The sequence below is a fragment of the Emys orbicularis genome, chromosome 2 (genome assembly GCF_028017835.1).
Source record: "Emys orbicularis isolate rEmyOrb1 chromosome 2, rEmyOrb1.hap1, whole genome shotgun sequence".
Lineage (NCBI taxonomy): Eukaryota > Metazoa > Chordata > Testudines > Emydidae > Emys > Emys orbicularis.
This window is the reverse complement of record NC_088684.1, coordinates 290,467,718-290,488,598: the sequence shown is the minus strand read 5'-3', so window position 1 is coordinate 290,488,598 and position 20,881 is coordinate 290,467,718. Positions and strand designations below refer to the sequence as shown.

The following is a 20,881-nucleotide window of genomic DNA, read 5'->3' as shown; positions in this document are numbered from 1 at the left end:
GCTTGTGTCCAGAGTTGACCGAGATGGGCTCTCCAACCTTTGGTAGAAGCATCTGTTATCAGAGTCATAGTCAGTTCTGGGGACAAGAATGGAATCATCTTGCACTCATTGTGGGGATCCAACCACCAAACGACAGACTGAAGCACTCATGGCAGGTACGCAAATCCGTATGTCCAGAGGGTTCTGGGAAGGACTATATATTGAATGGAGCCAGGCCTGCAGACAGGTAAGGTGAAGTCTGGCATGCAGAGTTACGTACATGCATGAGGCCATGTGGCCCAGAGCTGAAGGCAGGCATACACTGTTGTCATTGGGTAGGAATTCAGGATTTTGGAAAGGAAGGTTAAAGATTGATATCTTTCATTTGGAAGATAAGACTTGGCTGTCCTGGCATTAAGGTCTGCTCCTATGAAGGATATGCATTGATTATAATTGTGATTTGTCCACATTTAGTTTCAGACCCAGATGGGAGAACAACTGCCTGATTAGAATGCTGTTTTGGACCTGGTTGCTTGATGCTCCACAAACTAGTCAATCATCAAGGTAAGGAAATACCTGAACACCCCAGCAGCAGAGGTGGGCCGCTACAACTTCCATGCACTTGAAGACCCTTGGAGCTGATGACAGTTCGAAGGGAAGCATTGCATACTGGTAATGATTGGTGTCTGCTAAGAATCGAAGGTACTTCCTTGTCAGAGGAATTTATCGCCACATGGAAGTAAGTGTCTTGTAAACTGAGTGCTGCATACCAATCTCCAGGGAAGGGATAAAAGCAGTGAGGGTAACCAGCCTGATCTTGATATATATATATATTTTTTGGTTGATGAAATGGTTCAGCTTTATTAGATCTAGAATGGGGTGAAGGCCACCAGATTTCTTTGGGACCAGGAAGTACCAGGAATAGAAACGCTTTGGTGTTGGTAAAGAACTTCTGTCACTCTCAATTATAGAAGAGACTGGCGTTCTTGAAATAACAGTCTAGTGAGCAGGGTCACTGAAAAGGTACGGGAAGGTGGGTTGGGAAAAGGAAGGGAGGTAAATTGGAGAACATATCCCTCCTTCACTGTGCTGAGCATCCACTTGTCTGAGGTGATGCTTTCCCAAACACACTGAAAGTGGGACAGGTGCGATCCAGGGAAGAGATGTAGTTGGTGTGCTGTCCTCGACTAAAAAGTCAAAATGATTGCTTGGAGGATGAAGCTGCCTGGTGAGAAGGACCTCCCACCGATTAAGATGGCTAGTTATGTCGGGAAGGACTTGACCTTATCTTGAACGCATATTATGACCTCTGTTGGAAAGAGGATCTGGAGTAAGACTGGGGCCTAAACAGTTTCCTCTTGGTAACCAGAGTATAAATGCTTAACAAACCAAGTGTTGCATGATTGTCCCTCAGTGTGTGCATAGCGTCATCTGTTTTAGCATCACACAGTTTAGAACTCTCAAAAGGTAATTCCTCTATTGTGTTCTGCAGCAACCTTGAAATGCCAGAAACCTGTAGTCAGAAAGAACACGGCATGGAGACTGCAATGCCTTTGGAACACAAAGGTGTATCAGCAGCATCTACTGCTGCCTGAAGAGACATGCAAGCTGTAAGATGCCCCTGAAACCAGCACTAAAAACCATTCCTTATATTCCTCTGGCAACTTGTCAGCAAATTTAGAAATTGCAAAGAAATTAATAAAGTTATATTTTGACAAAACAGCCTGATAATTAACAACTCTTATTTGAAGTGTGGTAGTGGAAGAAATCTTTGGGCTGTATAAATCCAGCCTCTCATTTTTTTTTATCCTTGGGAGTAGCCTAAGGGTGAGACTGATGGGATCATTCATTAGCACCTGTGAACACCAAAGAATCAGGAACTGAATAGGTAAAGAAATAGTCAAAATCTTGTTGAGGGATTTGCTATTGTCTGTCCACTAGCTTGTCCATAGGTGGTATAGAGGCTGGAGTTTTCCAGAGAGTTTTCGCTACCTACAGTAATGCTTCACTGATGGGAAGTGCAACTCTTCCTGCGGGAGAGGGCTGTAAAATAACTAGGACAGTGTGGTGGATTGTCTTGTACAAGTTTCTACTGTACCCCCACCAGAAAGTGTCAACCCTCCTAATCAGGTCCTGAAAAACTCTGAAGTCCTTGGAGGGGGAGATGAAGTCTCGGGTGTGACTGCCTTATCTGGTGAAGATGAAGAAATAGGAGAAGGAAGATCTAAGGGTTCTTCCATTAATTCCTCGTCTTCTTCCATAGGATCCAGCACAGCAGGTTGAGGGATGGTAGCAGGATGATGAGTAGAGGTTTTTGGCAGCAGGGGAGTAGGAGAATTCCTTCTAGAGTGAGGGAGATCTAGATTCTTTTGGAGCAGCCCAAGATCAGTAAGGGGGACCCCAGGCTGGGATTTCCTTATAGGAAGACCAATCCTGACCTTTAGGTCTGGTAGTTGAAGACCTGTAAGGCGATCTAAACAGTGTCAAAGGTGAGACAGATTCTTCTCTTTTTGAGGTAGAAGAAGAAATGTAAGCCTTCTCAGAATATGGAGGAGCAGTTCCCATTGGTGTTCTAGGTGGCCTGGATATAAGAGACTTTAGGCTCCAAACAAAGCAAGGGTTGGGGTTGGCCGAATGAAGATGAAGTGATCCATGCCAATGATGCCAGCATAACTCATAAGAGCATAATAATGGCCACACTGCGTCAGACCAATAGTCCATCTAGCCCAGTATCCTGTCTTCCGACAGTGACCAATGCTAGGTGCCCCAGAGGGAATGAACAGAACAGGTAATCATCAAGTGATCCATCCCCTGTTGCCCATTCCCAGCTTCTGGCAAACAGGCTAGGGACATTTCAGAGTACAGTTTTGCATACAGTCATCAGAGAGGTGACTAACAGGGATAGTGCCCGCGGTGCCAGGTATGTTGATGGCTCTGAAGACACTATCACTGAAGACACTGTCACTGGTTGTAGCAGAGGAGAGTCCGGCAGGGAAAAACAAAGGAGATCCCCTGAGGACAACAAGGCCCACATGGTGGAAGGTACCTCAGGTAAGTGTGTCAACAGTACCAGTGGAACACAGGCAGACTGAAACAGCTGAAAAGAGCTGATAAATTGCATAGTCAATTGCATGACCACACTTTGGTTCATTATGAAAAATAGTCAAGAGACCAAATAACCAATGTCAGTCAGGTTTAACAACACGGTACAGGAAAAAGGTCCTATATGATACCAGTCTCTGAAGAACAGTCCTATGAAACAATGTTATATTCACCTTATGCAGAAGGTGTGCTCCCCAAGTTACACATTTCAGCTGGTATTATTTATATGATTTTACAAGCTACACATTCTTACTACACGTCACCAAAATCCAACCCACCACTTTCTTCCATATTCTTAACTTGTTATTCTGTTCCCTCTTTACTTTGGTTTTGGATACTAGCATTCCAGGTACTGATCTGTGAAGGTACTTCCGTAGCTTGTATTGAGAGACAGAACCAATATATCTTGATTTTGACAAGTTCCCTATCTGCTTGTGACAAATGCTGATTTCAGTAAATGCAAGGTGTTATGGGACACTTAGCATAGGAAGTGAACAAGATTATGGTAAAGGCTGGTTTAGGTTATATCACTGTTACAGTATTTGTGCTTAATTTATACCACACACACAATATTTACATGCTAGCCAATATATATTAGTCAGCAAGGACAAAAGATTCATCATGGGTGAAGACACTGGACTTGACGGTGCTCCCTCATATGGAACTGGTGAGCACTTACATTTGTGAAGCCTCAAACAGGTACCAGAGGATTTACCGGAAGATTTTCTGGGGAAAGACCAAAACTTTGAGGATTTGTTAGCATTGGAATGCACATGTCGCTTTGTTGAAGCTGACAGGGAAGACAAAGCATGATGTTTGTCACTGGACTTGCGTTTTAAAACAGGAGGAGCTGGAGGGGCACTTCTGCTTGAATCTGAGTCCCCTGCGTCATGGTCAGGGCTCAACTATGATGCAAGATGCATCGCCTCTTTCACGATAGTCAATATTTCCTCTGTTTTTGGTCCTGGTGAGGAAGGAGGTACAAATAGAGCATTTGTCCCTCATCTAAACCAGACAAATCAAGCAGCTCTCGTGCCCATCTGTGACCGGGATAATGGCCCCGCAGGTGGCACACTGCTAAAAACCTGGGGATTTTTTCCATATTAAAATCCTCCAGGATAACGAACTAAAAATTATAATTAGCCAGCTAGCTAGACTACTACTAACTATATTACATATATAAATAAATAAAACAAACTTTTAGAGATGCTGGCTAACTGAAGCAAATGCTACAGGGAGTTCCAATGCTCACTGTGGGCAGTGAGAAGGAACTGAAAGGGAGGAGGTGGCCAGGCCCCTTTTATGTCTTTGCCTGAGAGAACAAGGAGAGCAGGGACACATCCACTGCATAGTGGTACTGCTGGCAAAAGTCTCTGACTCAAGTGCACTGGGTGCACAAACACCTGCATTGGAATGTATGTGTGCACAATCATTCGAAGGAGAACTATAGATTCCTAAGTTATGTTGAAATCCAAGCTTAACCATTTTCTCATACTTATTTTGTGCTTCTCTACCAAACAATCTTACAATATATGAACAGACAGAAGGAGTTCATAGCAATTGGGATGTTTTGTTTAGGACTTATATTCAATAAAAGACGGTTACTCACCTTTGTAACTGTTGTTCTTCGAGATGTGTTGCTCATATCCATTCCAATTAGGTGTGCGCATGTCGCGTGCATGATCGACGGAAGATTTTTACCCTAGCAACACTTGGTGGGTGGGCTGAGGCGCCCCCTGGAGTGGCGCCTTTTTGGCGCCGGATATATGCCCCAGCCGACCCAGCACCCCCTCAACTCCTTCTTGCCGGCTATTCTGACAGAGTGGAAGGAGGGCGGGTTTGGAATGGATATGAGCAACACATCTCGAAGAACAACAGTTACAAAGGTGAGTAACCGTCTTTTCTTCTTCGAGTGCTTGCTCATATCCATTCCAATTAGGTGACTCCCAATCCTTACCTAGGCAGTGGGATCAGAGTGAGATGTCGCGGAGTGAAGGACCGCTGAACTGAATGCAGCATCACCCCTGGACTGCTGCACTATTGCATAGTGGGCGGCGAAGGTATGCACCGATGACCAAGTCGCTGCCCTACATATCTCCTGAATGGGCACATGCGCCAGGAAAGCAGAGGATGAAGCCTGAGCCCGCGTGGAGTGGGCGGTAAGGTGCGTAGATGGGGCACCAGCCAAGTCATAGCACGCACGGATGCATGATGTGATCCAGGACGAGATGCGCTGGGAGGAGACCGGAAGGCACTTCATCCGGTCTGCCACAGCAACAAACAGCTGTGACTTTTCCTGAAGGGTTTCGTTCGCTCGATGTAGAAGGCCAGGGCCCTGCGAATGTCTAGGGAGTGCAGCTGTTGCTCCCGTAGAGAGGTGTGCGGCCTCAGGTACAAGACAAGGAGGAATATGTCCTGGTTGACATGGAAGGCAGACGCCACCTTAGGGAGGAAGGCCGGGTGGGGTCGCAGCTGTACCTTGTCCTTGTGGAACACCGTATATGGTGGTTCCAATGTGAGTGCCCTGAGCTCAGACAGGTGCCTCGCCAAGGTGATAGCTACGAGGAAGGCGGTCTTCCAGGAAAGGTACAGGAGCGAGCAGGTGGCCATTGGCTCGAACGGGGCATCCATGAGTCTGGATAGGACCAGGTTAAGATCCCACATAGGGACCGGCTGTCGAATTAGTGGGAACAGGCGCTCCAACCCCTTGAGAAATCTGCTGACCGTGGAATTGGAGAAGACCGAGCGCCCGTTTTCGCCTGGGTGGAAAGCCGAAATAGCTGCCAGGTGCACCCTGATGGAAGATATTGCCAAGCCCTGCTGCTTTAAGGACAGGAGGTAGTCCAAGATGATAGGTACTGACGCCAGTAGGGGGGGGTCGTATGATTCCGGGCACACCAGCAGGAAAACGGCTTCCACTTGGCTAAGTATGTGGACCTGGTAGAGGACTCCTGCTACCCAAAAGGATCTGCCGGACCGAGTGAGAACAGCACAGCTCAGACTGATTTAGCCATGCAGCATCCACGCTGTGAGGTGGAGAGATTGCAGGTTGGGATGACAGAGTCGACTGTGATCCTGAGTGATCAGGTCTGGCCACAGCAGGAGTGGAATCGGGGTGTCCACCGACCGCTCTAGGAGAGTGGTATACCAGGGCTGTCTGGGCAATGCCGGGGCGACCAGAATCAGACTGGCTCTGTCCCTGCGCAGCTTGATTAGGACCCTGTGGACTAGCGGGAATGGAGGAAAGGCGTAGCACAGGTGATCCTTCCACTGAATTAGGAAGGCGTCTGACAGGGAACCCGGAGAGCGCCCTTGGAGAGAGCAGAACACCTGGCATTTCCGATTCTTGCGAGAGGCGAATAGGTCTATCAGGGGAAAGCCCCACTTCAGGAAGACAGAGTGGATGACGTCCAGGCAAACCGACCACTCGTGAGCCTGGAATGATCTGCTGAGGTGGTCCGCTAAGGTGTTCTGGACCCATGGGAGAAACGACGCCACCAGATGGATCGAGTGGGCTATGCAGAATTCCCACAGACGAGTGGTCTCCTGACAGAGGGGGGATGACCGGGCTCCCCCTTGCTTGTTGATGTAAAACATGGCCGTAGTGTTGTCTGTGAGGACTGCAACACAACGGCCTTGAATGCGCTCTTGGAATGCTAGACACGCCAGGCGCACTGCTCTGAGTTCCTGTACACTGATGTGCAGGGATAACTCTCCTGCCAACCATAGCCCCTGCGTACGGAGGTTCCTGAGGTGGGCTCCCCATCCCAGGGATGATGCATCCGTGACTGGGGACATGGAGGGCTGCGGGGCATGAAATGGCACCCCTTCGCACACTGATTTGGGGTCCAGCCACCAGCCTAGAGAGGTTAATACCCCTGGCGGGATGGTAACCACTGTGCTCAAGCTGTCCCGACCGGGGCGGTATACTGTTGATAGCCAGGCTTGGAGTGGACGTAGTCGCAGCCTGGTGTGCCTGGTCACAAACGTGCAAGAGGCCATGTGTCCCAGGAGGCATAGGCATGTTTTCATGGTCGAGGTCGAGAAGCTTTGCAGGCTGTGGACGATGTTCACCAGGGATTGGAAGCGTGCTTCCGGCAGAATTGCCCGGGCCAGGCCTGAGTCTAATACTGCTCCTATGAATTCTATCCTCTAGGTTGGTACCAGAGTGGATTTCGCGACATTGAGCCGGAGGTCCAGCCGACTGAACATGAGACTGCACCTGATCCCTGGAGCGACCCCGAATAAGCCAGTTGTCGAGATATGGGAACACTTGGACCTGTTGTCGACGAAGGGAGGCCGCCATCACAGCCATGCATTTGGTAAACACCCTGGGGGCCGTGGATAGGCCGAAAGGAAGGACGGTGAATTGAAAGTGCTGTTGATTGACCACAAAGCGAAGGAAGCATTTGTGCGCTGGGTAGATCGCAATGTGGAAGTACGCGTCCTTCATGTCGAAGGCGGCGTACCAGTCTCCAGGGAAGGAATAATGGTCCCTAGTGAGACCATGCGGAACTTCAACTTTACCATAAATTTGTTGAGTCCACGTAAATCCAGGATGGGCCAAAGCCCGCCCTTGGCCTTGGGGATTAGGAACTAGCAGGAATAAAAGCCCTTGCCCCTTGACTCTCCCGGAACCTCCTCTATCGCTCCCAAAGCCAGGAGTGATTGGACCTCCTATAGAAGGAGGTGCTCGTGAGAAGGGTCCCTGAAGAGGGATGGGGGGGGGGGGGGAGAAAGCAAATTGGAGGGAGTATCCTCTTTCCACCGTGCGTAGGACCCAACGGTCTGATGTTATGTAGGACCACGGATGGAGGAAATGGGAGAGAGACAATTTGGGAAAGGCGGGGAGGGATCCTGAATGGAGACTGGTGCTCCGTCCTCTGGCGCACCTTCAAAAGTTCTGCTTAGGCCCTGCCGATGGCTTGGGAGGGCCCTGGGCTCGGCTGGCTTGGTATCCAGTTTGTTTCCTTTTACCACCTCGGCCGCGTCTTCTAAAGAAGTCCTATCTCGGCCGAGGAGGAGGGTATGACCTCCGAGACTGTGGTCTGAAGGGCCTTCTCTGCGTTACTGGGTTATGCATTCCCAGAGAGCGCATGATAATTCTAGAGTCCTTCAGACTCTGCAGCCTTGAGCCTGTCTTCTCAGAGAATAGGCCCTGGCCATCAAAGAGCAGGTCCTGGAGGGTCTGCTGTAACTCTGGTGGTAAGCCAGAGATCTGCAGCGATGAGATGCGGCGCATGGCTATGCCCGAGGCCAGGGTCCTAGCTGCCGAGTCTGCTGCATCCAGAGAGGCTTGTAGGGAGGTTCTGGCCACCTTCTTGCCCTCCTCTACTATAGCCCCAAATTCCTCTCTGGACTCCTGTGGAGCCAACTCCTTGAATTTCTCCACAGAGTGCCACGAATTATAATCATATTGGCTCAGGAGTGCCTGCTGGTTGGCCACCCTGAGCTGCAAACCTCTGGCTGAGTACACCTTGCGCCCAAACAAGTCTAGGCGTCTAGCGTCCTTTGATTTAGGCGCCGGGGCCTGCTGACCGTGCCGCTCCTTCTCGTTGACCGAAGCCACGACAAGGGAGCACGGTTGGGGGTGCACGTAGTCCCTTGAAGGGATAAAGTACTTCCTTTCCACCCCCTTGGCCGTAGGTGGAATAGAGGCTGGCGATTGCCAGATTGTCTTGGCATTGGCCTGTATGGTTCGTATGACGGGGAGGGCAACTCTGGACGGTGCCTCCGCGGACAGAATGTCCACCACCTCCTCTACCTGGAGGTTCATATACTGCACGCCACTCTGCGGAGTAGTTCCTGGTGGGCGCGGAGGTCCATAGGAGGAGGGCCCGAAACCGTAGTCCCCGCCACTGCCTCATCGGGCGAGGACGATACCCCCGGGACTAAGGGATCCTGCGCGAGGTCCTCTTGTGGAGGATCTTGTTGCTCAAGATCCATCAGGCTAGAAGCGTGGTCCTGCATTGGCGTTGGAGCAGTCGCCGCCGAGCCTCCCGGGGGGAGGAGGGGGAGGCGCGAGACACAGTGACCTCCGGTACTTGGGGCTCCGAAGGGGCGGAACGGGAAGCTCCTGAAGGAGCCCCCTGGGCCTGATGGTATGCCCAGGGGGTCCAAAAGGACCACTGTGGGGGTTCGTGGCCCGGGTCCTGGCCTTCTTCTAGCCACTGGCCTGTACCGCCCTCGCCCTGGTCCTGGGCGTGGTAGCCACCTTGCGAGTGTGACGACGCAGAGGTGGAGCGAGATGGCCAAGGCGGTGCTGTACGCGCCACTGCCAAGTACCCCGGTGCTGTACCGTGCCGTGAGGCAGAACGGTACCGAGACGTCCATCGGTGCCTGCGGTCGTATCGGTACCGGGAGCCTGATCTGGATGTCGATGGCGACCTCCGGTGAGATCGGCGTCGGAATCGGCTCCGGGTCGAGTGCCGCTCTGACCGGTACTGGGAGTCCGATTGGTACCGGCCGTAGCGCGATTCGGATCTCCACGAGCCGGAGTGGCATCGCGAGTACGACCGGCGCCGAGAACGAGAACGGTGCTGGGACTGCGAGCGACGCTGTGATGGGTGCCGGGAAGATCGGGACTGGGACCGGTGTCGTCCTTCTTCACTCGGCAACAGTGGTCGCATGAGGGACGGCTTTCCCTTCGACAGCACCATCCGTGCCGGAGGTGCTGCTGGCTGCAGAGGAGTCGGTTCTGTGAGTGCGATCAAGTCCCGCGCCGTTGAAAAGGTCTCCGGTGTGGAGGATAGTCTCAGCTCGACCGCAGTGTGCCCCGGGGAGCTTACGTGCATCGGACTCGACGGCCCTTGCGGTGCCGGAGTCGATGGTGCAGGAGTCAATATTTGTCCTATGCGCTCCGGCAATGGACATGGCTCCAACTGCGGTGCGGGAAGCGTCAGCGGCTGTCGCACCGACAAATCAGAAGTGGCCGGCACCTGCTTGGGCTGCTGCTGCTTCTGGCTCGGAGATAGAGACCTGCGCCATGGTGGTGGAGGTGCCGGGGAGATCTGGTGCCGCGAGTCTTTGGTAGAGTCTGAACGTGGTGCCGGACCAGGCGGTGTGGCAGGGGCACTCCGCACCGAGGACGACGGTGCCGAGTCTCGGCACGCGGAGGAAGGGACCGGGCTAAGTGCCGCCTCCATAAGGAGCTGCTTCAGTCTAAAGTCCCGCTCCTTCCTGGTCCTCGGCTTGAAGGTTTTGCAAATGCGGCACTTGTCTGCTTGCTGGGATTCCCCCAGACACCTTAGGCAAGAGTCATGGGGGTCTCCCGTTGGCATCGGCCTCTGGCAAGCTGATCAGGGTTTGAAGCCTAGAGACCCAGGCATGGGCCTGGGTACCGGGATAGGGGAGAAGACCCCATTCCCCCGCACTGATTAAACTAACTCCAACTATACTAAGTAATTCACAACTATTAACAACTATAACCAACTATTAACAATTAATCAGAAACTATTAACAAGTACTAAAGCGAATGCTAGGGAGAGTGGAGATCAGCAAAGCTGTGCTCCACAGTTCCAATGACCGTCATGGGCAGTAAGAAGAAACTGAGGGGGTGCTGGGTCGGCCGGGGAATATATCCGGCGCCATAAAGGCGCCACTCCAGGGGGCGCCTCAGCCGACCCACCGAGTGTTGCTAGGGTAAAAATCTTCCCATGATCGTGCACGTGGCGCGCGCACAACTGATTGGAATCGTAAGCACTCGAAGAAGAACCATCAGATACATAAACGCAGAAAACTGAACAAGACTATACATATACTCTGATGGTATAACAAAATTCACACCACAGTTACCAAGTCATTAGAATTTCTTGATAGAGCTGCTTCTGTTGAAACATTTATAACTGTATAAGGACTGTTTACAAGATTGATACATTTCATTTTCACTGTGCTTCCAAGAGAGACCGTGGCATAGTAACAATACGGAAAGGTTATGGAACAAGTCTTTTCTATTTTTATTATTCTGAACGTGAAGACAAGTAACATATATAACCGTTTAAAATTTGTAGTAAAGATCTTACTTATCTCCTTTACTCCACTTCTCCCCACTGGGTGGTCTGTATGTTCTTAACCTCTGCATCTCCTCTTTCCAATGAGGAGGGGTTTCACTGCTCTCATCATCATCAGATTCAGAACAGGATCGTGATCGAGGTGGTGTGTGGTATCGCTGGAAGAGTACAAAAGCAGGCTTAAACAAAGGGCAAAAAGGAAACCAAGTACCCAATAGGAGAGAACTGAGGCAAAAGTATCATTTAGCTGGTCTCAATAACACAAGCAAAGTCAGGAGTCTCATCCATAAATTCATAGATTTTAAGGCCACAAGAGACGATAGTGATCATTTAGGCCTAGTCTACACTACTGTGGTAAGTCAACCTAAGTTGTGCTACTCCAGTTACATGAATAAAGTAGCTGGAGTCAACGTAGCCTAGGTCGACTTACTGCAGTGTCTACATTGTGCTGCATCGACGGGAGATGCTCGACTGTTGACCTACCTTAATCTTCTTGTTCCGGTGGAGTACCGGAATTGACCGGAGAGCACTCTGCGGTCAATTTAGCGGGTCTAGACCCCCGCTGCATCAATCACAGCAGCGTAGACATGGCCTTAGTCTCACCTCCTCAATAACACAGGACAAACAACCTCACCCAGTATTCTCTGCATCAAGCCCATAAAGAACAATTACTTACCCTACAGTAAGTGTAGTTCTTCAAGGTATGTTGAGCACCAAAAGTGGAACCCATTTGGACATGTGTCCCATGTGCATGAGATCTGTTCGCAGTATTGGTCAGCAGTATTCACTTTAGGGCCCCCATCTGACGGCATAATGGATTAAGTGAATCCAACTGTCTCAGTTCCTTTGCCAAAACAGAACCCCAGAGCAGTAGGATTCCATAAGAGCAGAGGACGGAAGGTTGCAGAATCCATGCAGACAACACATCTCAAAGAACCACAGTTACTGCAGGATAACAAACCTTTCTTCTTTGAGTCTACATGTATTTCACTAACAAAGCAGTTGTCTGTTTGCTTGGAGGAGGGTGGTAAAAGTCCTATTTAAATTTGACGGCAGTACATCTCTTCCAAAATGAGCATCCAATCTGGAAGCCTCTATTAAGGAATAGTGTCTTGTAAATATGCAGACCAAGCTCCAAGTAGCTGTTCTACAAATTACAGATGTCGGGCCATTTGTCAGATAGCCTGAGCTCTAGTGCAATGAGCTCCAATATGGCTAGCTAGATTGAATCTGACTAACTCATAACATGTCCTTATACAACTGGAGACCTCCTCAGATAACATGAATGTATATAGGTTGCTCCTTAACTCTATCAGCAAAGGCCACAAATAGTCTGGTGGTGCTCCTGAACGATTTTATCTTGTCAATGTAAAGAGACAGTGCCCTTTCTGTGTGAAGTTTAGCTTCTCCCACGGGGTTAAGTGAGACTTGGGAAAGAAAACTGGGAGGTGAATGGAGTGGTTTATTTGGAACTCTGAGACAAACTTGAGCAGAGGTCTAAGAGTAACCCCATCCTTATGAAATACTGTATGAGGACCTGAATCTTTCCTACCCTGCAAAATGATGAAATGGTTACTAAAAAGGCAGTCTCCAGTGAGAGGTGGCATAGGGAACAGATTGCTATGGGCTCAAAGGAAGAACCCATCAGCTCTGCTAATACTAAGGTCCCTTGATAGAGGGAGCTCCAGAGCTGGGGAAAAAAGTGCACTGCCCCGGATAGGAGAATGATGCTGATAAATGGACCCTTATGGACCTGAGAAAACCCCAGATTGTTTCAGGGCTAGTAAACAGTCCAACCACTGCTGAAATTATTCATGACAATGGAAGAAGCTGGTGCTGAGATGCCCAGATAGAAAACCTCTTCCATTTAGCTTTGTAAGTCTCTCTGGTTGAAGGTTTCCTGCTTTGGAGCAGGATATTCCAAACCTCAGCTGAACAGCTTCTTTTGGTGTGTGTCACGCAGCCAGGATCCAGGCTGTCAGATGTAATGAAGCTGGGTCTAAGAGGCTATTGCTCTGCAAGACTATCAGGCAGGGTCAGCAGGGTGGGGGTGGGGGGTGCTGTGTTAAAAGGTTCCTCAGATCTGAATATAAGAACTGCCTGGCCCATGCTGGGGCTATCATAATCTGAGTTTTGCCTCAGTTTCCTTAGAACTCTCAGTATCATGGGGATCAGGGGAAAGGCATACATCAGTCTCAGTGTACAGGGGATGAGGAATGCATCTATCAGGGAGCCTGGGCTTGAACCCCTTCGGGAGCAAAATGTCTGACACTTCTTGTTCCTGGTCTCGGGCAAATAGGTCTATTTCTAGGAATCCATACTTGTGAACAATGTTCTGCAGGATGAAGTCTGACAGAACACCCCAGTTGTCTGAGGATGCCTGCTGAATTGATCTGCCAAGGTGTTCTGAAGGTTGAGAAGGTGGAGAGCCATCGGTTTGATCAGAGTCAGAATACACCAACTACAGAGCCAAATGGTCTCTTGACAGAGCACAGACACAATCTTTCTCCCTCTTGTCTGGTGAAATAATGCATAGCTATGGTGTTGTCTGTCAGCACTAGTATTGTGGATCTCCGGAGTCGAGAATGGAATCTTCTGCATGTGAAATTGACAGCTTTGAGCTTTAAGATATTTAAATGGAAGCAAGCTTCCAGAGAGGACAATAGGTCCTGATTTTTAAGGTGACCTGGATGACCTGCTCATCTCTGAGTGATGGCGTCTGCCATCAGCATCATGGTAGACAGAAGTATAGATAGGATACTCTGTGGCACACCTGAAGAGAGTCTTTTTCCACCAACTTAACGAAGAGAGGACTTCTTGAGGGACTGTAATCATTATGTTCATTCAGTGTCTCTTGGGTAGATACAATGTGCATAGAACATATGGGGGGGAGGGATAGCTCAGTGGTTTGAGCATTGGCCTGCTAAATCCAGGGTTGTGAGTTCAATCCTTGAGGGGGCCACTTAGGGATCTGGGTCAAAATCTGTACTTGGTCCTGCTAGTGAAAGCAGGGGGCTGGACTTGATGACCTTTCAAGGTCCCTTCCAGTTCTAGGAGATGGGATATCTCCATTAAAAATATGTGAAGTCTGGCAATCGCTTCACATGGGTACATGAGACTGCATGTCCCAGAAGCCTGAGGCATGTTTCCACTGATATTCTGGGTGATCCTGAAGTTGGTTGATGACACCTACTATTGCTTGGAATCTTTTTTGTGGAAGGTACACTCTTCACTGATCTGGAGTCTACCAGTCCTCCTATGAACTCTATGCTCTGAGTCCAAGTCATTGTAGATTTTTGTCTGTTGACCTTGAGGCCCAGTGAGGCAAACAGGTGTGAGTTACTTGAACTGAAAAGATGACCAGTTGGAGTGATCTGCCTCAAATTAGCCCGTCATTGAGGTAAAGGTAGAGTTGGATTCCTTGTCTTCTTAGGTGAACTCCTATAACTGCCAAACACTCAGAGAACACCCATAGTGTGGAAAGACCAAAGGGCAGGACTCTGTACTGGTAATAAAATGTTCCACAGGAAATATCTCAGATTTCTCATAGGGCTTGCTGGCTATATGTAAATAGGCATCTTACAGGTCACGAGCTGCAAACCAGTCTTGAAGACCTAATGAAGAAATTATGGAGGGTAGAATCACCATCCTGAACTTGAAATGGTGGATATAGATGTTGAGATATCAAAGGTCCAAGAGGGAGTCACCAACCTCCTTTCTTCTCTAGGATAAGAAAGTAACGGTAATCAAACCCCCAGCCCTGAACTCAAAGGGCAACTCCCTCCACTGGTCTGAGTTGAAGAAGAGAGTCTACATACAACATTCAGGACCCACAGGTCTCAAGTAACCCCAGCCCAAGCTTCCCGAAAATAAAAGGCACTTTCCAAAGGAATGGGGAATCTTAGAAAGTAAAGAATTCTTTAGTGGTTCTTTTAGGCTCTCAACATTGGCATCAAACTTGATGTCCAGTGGGAGCCCAAGCCTGTGAAGCAACAGACGAGGAGGCAGAGGGTCATATGCGATGGCATCTCCATGGCCAATAGTAATAGTGGGCAGAGGAATGCTGTCTGAAGGATGGCTGCAGCTGTGGCTACTTCCTTCTTGGAGCTGAGTCAAAGACTCAAAGTATACTCAGTTACCTTTGAATCTTTCAAGGAGTAGAGGGCCTCAGCAATTCCAAGGTTAAAAAGTTGGTTTGCCTCAAATGGGAGGCTCCACAAGGACTGAAGCATGACAACGTCCTCATAGCTACTGCCATGATCATAATATTCAAAGAACTTCTGTCTGAGTAATAGTATAGCTTCTAGAAAAATATCCAGTATTGATTTAGAGACTTAGTGATGGAGAATCCAACATATCCCTATGCAAATTGCTGCAGTGGCTAATTACCTTCACTTAAAAATCTGCACCTTATTTCTAGTGTAAATTTGTATAGCTTCAGCTTCTAACAAACTTCTTTTGCCTTTTTCTGCTAGATTAATTATCGGAACTCTCTTTCCCCATGTAGGCTCTTCTCACCTCAAACTTTTCTTGGATAAATAATGTACAGTATTTTGAGCTTCCATGTCTCATTATAAAACATGTTTTTCCTAGACCTCAAACCATTCTTTCAGCTCTTCTCTGAACCCCTTCCAATATTTCAACTTTCATGACTAAATTATAGGTGAATGTGACTCTGAGATATTGACCTTGCATTAAACAACATTACACTTCACCTGTGGCTCATGTAACTCATTGCACAGTGCATCTAAGATGAGACCTATGTTGACCAACTGACCTACAACTACATGTGTCTCTTACTTTGGCTAGCAAAACCCATCAAAATAGAGACTGAAAGGCTAAAACATCCAAAGATCCCTCCCCCATACCACTGAATCCTCAGACCCCCAACAATGTTACTCTACTTTCTCGACTACATATATACAGTAATCAGAAGGGTACAGTTACTATAACTGGAGACATGATCAACAGCCATCATAACAAAAGGCAAAAAAGAGACAGTACTTCCTTATCTCTGCGCCTTACAATCCTGGGGTTCAATGAAGGCTATTGCTCTCTGGCAAATGGAGAGAGGTAGCAGCTATTGTCATTGTGTTGGGCTGCTCCTGTAGTCTATCGTCCAGGGTGCCATAAGTTGGGATCCAGCGGTGATTAGGAGATGAATCTAGCGGGTATTATTTACCCTCTAAGTATTTCATCCGTAAGTGATTTTGATACCCACTCACGACTAAGGGGCAAACATCCTGCTTTTCCCATCAATCTAATAGGTAAGCCTGTTTTTAGTGTGAGGGGTAGAAAAATTTGATGATTTAACAAATACAGTTTTAATTTTGCTGCAACATTTCGACACACCAACCAAGTAAGCTATGGTCCTTCAACCTCAGTTATAATAAAATCACATGCAAACCATATGAGTAATTTAAAACTCTGGGAAGTGGAGGTGGGTAGGGGAAGGGGTGAGAGAAATATATACATACTATTGTTCCTCTTCCTTTAATTTTTCTTCCAGATTTAGAGACTGACGGCTTCTGGTCAGTCAAAACTGGTGCAACGTCAAGAAGTTTCCTAAAATAAGAAGAAAAAATGGGTTTATTGTAACACAGTAATAAAAATATGAATTTGTTCCTCATACATCATTAAGCTAATAATGTAAAAAATATTTACCAAGAGGTCCAATAAAACCAATTGGAACACTGAAAGTCAGTGTACTGAGAAAGCGATATTATGAGAAAAAAAAAAATAAGTGAACAATAGATAGCTTCCCTATGAAAGGTGGATCACTACCATAGTAATTTTCACCCAGCTAACAAGATTAGACTATCTACAGTAAATAATGATGACTTATTAATGAACTTGCAAAATGATCTGTTAGAACAATGCACCCTTTTTCTAGGGCACAGTCATTTTTTATCACCTGTCTGCTAATCATATGTGCACTGAGTAATGCCCGGATTCCCGCATCCACAAATATATTACTTTAAGGGCTTGTCTACACAGACATTTAGTTCACAGCAAACTGGGGTGTAAATCTAACCCACGCTATGCCTGCCACACACTAGGGTCCATGTGAACCCTGACAATGCACACTAGAGAATTGTAAGTGCACATCAGGACGGTCCACACTGACCCTTACCGTGCAGCAAGCTAGCATGAGATAGAATTACATCCCAGCTCGCCACAAACTAAATATTCATGTACACAAGCCCTAAGGGGCATCACTAGATTACCACCTATGGATAATTGATCAGTTCTAATGATTTTTAGCAATGAAAGGCAATTCAACATTCCTGTAAATACACTTTAGTATGCTCAGTAGAAATGAGTAGTTGTCAAAGCTTGAAGAAATGATTTATCATTTCAAGCAGTGATTTATCTGATACTGTCAACTTTATTACATTCATGAATATTGTTTGAATGTAAACAGGCTCTGTAGATGATTGACCAGTACTGCATATTAAGCCATTCAGCCCATTACACAGAGTATGCTATAGGAAAGAACATTCAAACTTTGTATAATATTTCTATTATATTTAATTTGAAACTATTTTACAAACTCATGATTGTTTGGTTTCTCTAGAAAGATAGCTTTTTTGGAAAATAGGGAGAAGAATATTAACATCAGGGTCTTGACCAAATTCCAACTGATCACAAGACTGAAATCAAATTGCTCTTACAGTTTAAATTGGAAAGGTAATACTTAATTTTCCCTCTTAAACTACTCTGTTATATTGCTATGCACTGCTAAACAATTACTGCATTTTATCCTGGGGTTTCATACAGAAGCAATGGATGAAGTGATCTATTTGTATTGTTATATTTCAATTTAGGTTTGTAACACATTTAGGATCCTTAATGTAAAGTTATTACTAGGGCTGTCAAGCAATTAAAAAAAGTAATCTAGATTGATCACGTGATTAATTGTGCTGTTAAACAATAATAGAATACCATTTATTTAAATATTTTGGATGTTTTCTACATTTTCAAATATATTTATTTCAATTACAACACAGAATACGAGGTGTACAGTGCTCACTTTATATTTTTATTACAAATATTTACACTGTAAAAAACAAAAGAAATTGTATTTTTCAATTCACCTAGAACAGGGGTTGGCAACCTACGGCACGCAAGCCGATTTTGAGTGGCACGCTGCTGCCTGCCTGGTGAGAGGAGGAGGAGGAGGAGGAGGGGCAGGAAAGCACCACGCTGGGGGAAGAAGCGGGGGAGAGGGGAAGCTTGGCTGCCGCAGGACCAAGCTTCTGCCTCCTGCCCCCGCAGGGGAGAGCGATGGGGGGGGGGTGTGTCCCGGCCCCCAGCCCCACTCAGGCCCCACGCCCACCGCTCTCCCCTGCGGGGGCAGGAGGCAGAAGCTTGATCCTGCAGCAGCCAAGCTTCCCCCCTCTCCCGCTTCTTCCCCCAGCGTGGTGCTTTCCTGCCCCTCCTCCTCCCCCTCCCTCTCCCTGCCGCCAATCAGCTGATCGCCCTTGCGAGAGGGAGGGGGACGAGTAGCAGCGTGCTCCCTGCTCCGTAGAGGAGGCAGAGAAGAGGTAGGGACGGGGCCTTGGGGAAGGGGGTGGGACGGGGCATATCCCTTCCAGCCCCCTGCCCTGAGCCGCTCAGGGCAGGGGGCGGGAGCACCCCAGCCCCCTGCCCTGAACCCCCCCACACCCAGCCTTCTGCCCTGTACCTCCACACACACCCCAGCCCTCTGCCCTGACCCCTGAACTCCCCCCCCACACCCAGCCTTCTGCCCTGCACCCCCCCGCACCCCCAAGCCCTCTGCGCTGACTCCTGAACCTCCCACACACACCCAGCCTTCTGCCCTGCACCCCCCACCCCCTGCCTTCTGCCCTGCACCCCCCACACACCCCAGCCATCTGCCCTGACCCTGAACCCCCCCACAGCCCCACTGCCCTCTGCCCTGAACCCCCCCACATCCCCACTGCCCTGACCCCTGAACCCCCCCCACACACCCAGCCTTCTGCCCTGCACCCCCCCACACACCCCGAGCCCTCTGCCCTGATCCCTGAACCCCCCTCCCCCCAGGTCTGGGGTCCCGGCTGCCGGCCCCTTGCCAGCCGGCGTCCCAGCCGCAGGCCCCGCTCAGCCCTCTGCCGGCCTAGGTGAACAGAAGCCCAGGCTGGAAGTGGGCTGAGCAGGCTGGCGGCGTAAGATCAACATTTTAATTTAATTTTAAATGAAGCTTCTTAAACATTTTGAAAACCTTGTTTACTTTACATACAACAATAGTTTAGTTATATATTATAGACTTATAGAGAGAGACCTTCTAAAAAACGTTAAAATGTATTACCGGCACGCGAAACCTTAAATTAAAGTGAATAAATGAAGACTCGGCACACCACTTCTGAAAGGTTGCCTACCCCTGACATAGTACAAGCTCTGTAGTGCAATCTCCATCATGAAAGTTGAACTTACAAATGTAGAATTATGTACAAAAAAATAACTGCATTCAAAAATAAAACAGTATAAAACTTTAGAGCCTACAAGTCCACTCAGTCCCACTTCAGACAATCGCTCAAACAAGTTTGGTTACAATTTGCGGGAGATAATGCTGCTTGCTTCTTGTTTACGTCACCTGAAAGTGAAAACAGGCGTTCGCATGGCACTGTTGCAGCTGGCGTCGCAAGATATTTACGTGCCAGATGCGCTAAAGATTCATATGTCCCTTCATGCTTCAACCACTATTCCAGAGGACATGCGTTCATGCTGATGACAGGTTCTGCTCGAGAACAATCCAAAGCAGTGCGGTCCGAAGCATGTTCATTTTCATCATCTGAGACACATGCCACCAGCAGAAGGTTGATTCTCTTTTTTGGTGCTTCAGGTTCTGTAGTTTCCACAGCTGAGCGTTGCTCTTTTAAGACTACTGAAAGCATGCTCCACACCTCGTCCCTCTCAGATTTTGGATGGCACTTCAGATTCTTAAACCTTGGGCTGTGCGATGTAGCTATGTTTAGAAATCTCACATTGGTACCTTCTTTGCGTTTTGTCAAAACTGCTGTGAAAGTGTTCTTAAAACGAATATGTGCTGGGTCATTATCTGAGACTGCTATAATATGAAATATATGGCAGAATGCGGGTAAAACAGAACAGGAGACATACAATTCTCCCCCAAGGAGTTCAGTCACAAATTTAATTAGCGCATTGTTTTTTTAACAAGCATCATCAGCATGGAAGCATGTCCTCTGGAATGGTGGCTGAAGCATGAAGGGGCATACGAATGTTTACCATATCTGGCACGTAAATACCTTGCAACACCGGCTACAAAAAGTGCCATGCGAACGCCTGTTCTCACTTTCAGGTGACATTGTGAATAAGAAGCAGGCAGCAGTACCTCCTGTAAATGTAAACAAACTTGTTTGTCTTAGCGATTGGCTAAACAAGAAGTAGGACTGAGTCCACTTGTAGGCTCTAAAGTTTTACATAACTACACTCAAAAACAAAACAATGTAACAAAAAAAAAATCTACATTTGTAAGTTGCACTTTCACGATAAAGAGATTGCACTACAATACTTGTATGAGGTGAATTGAAAAATACTATTTTTTAATCATTTTTACAGTGCAAATATTTGTAATCAAAAATAATATAAAGTGAGCACTGTACAATTTGTATTCTGTGTTGTAATAGAAATCAATATATTTGAAAATGTAGAAAAACATCCAAAAATATGTAATACATTTCAATTGGTATTCTATTGTTTAACAGTGCAATTAATCACAATTAATTTTTTTGAGTTAACCGTGTGAGTTAACTGCGATTAATCGACAG

At 47.6% G+C, this 20,881-nt stretch overlaps 1 protein-coding gene across 1 annotated transcript in view; it reads right to left on the bottom strand.

Moving 5' to 3' along the window:
- NKTR (natural killer cell triggering receptor) overlaps positions 1 to 20,881 on the bottom strand; it is a 78,334-nt gene that overhangs the window by 11,843 nt on the left and 45,610 nt on the right. Inside the window, exons 11-12 of the mRNA XM_065398195.1 lie at positions 16,568 to 16,655; positions 11,103 to 11,248 (exon numbers count right to left, since the gene is read on the bottom strand). Coding sequence (XP_065254267.1) covers positions 11,103 to 11,248; positions 16,568 to 16,655 — 234 coding nt within the window. The remainder of the gene's footprint in view (positions 1 to 11,102; positions 11,249 to 16,567; positions 16,656 to 20,881) is intronic.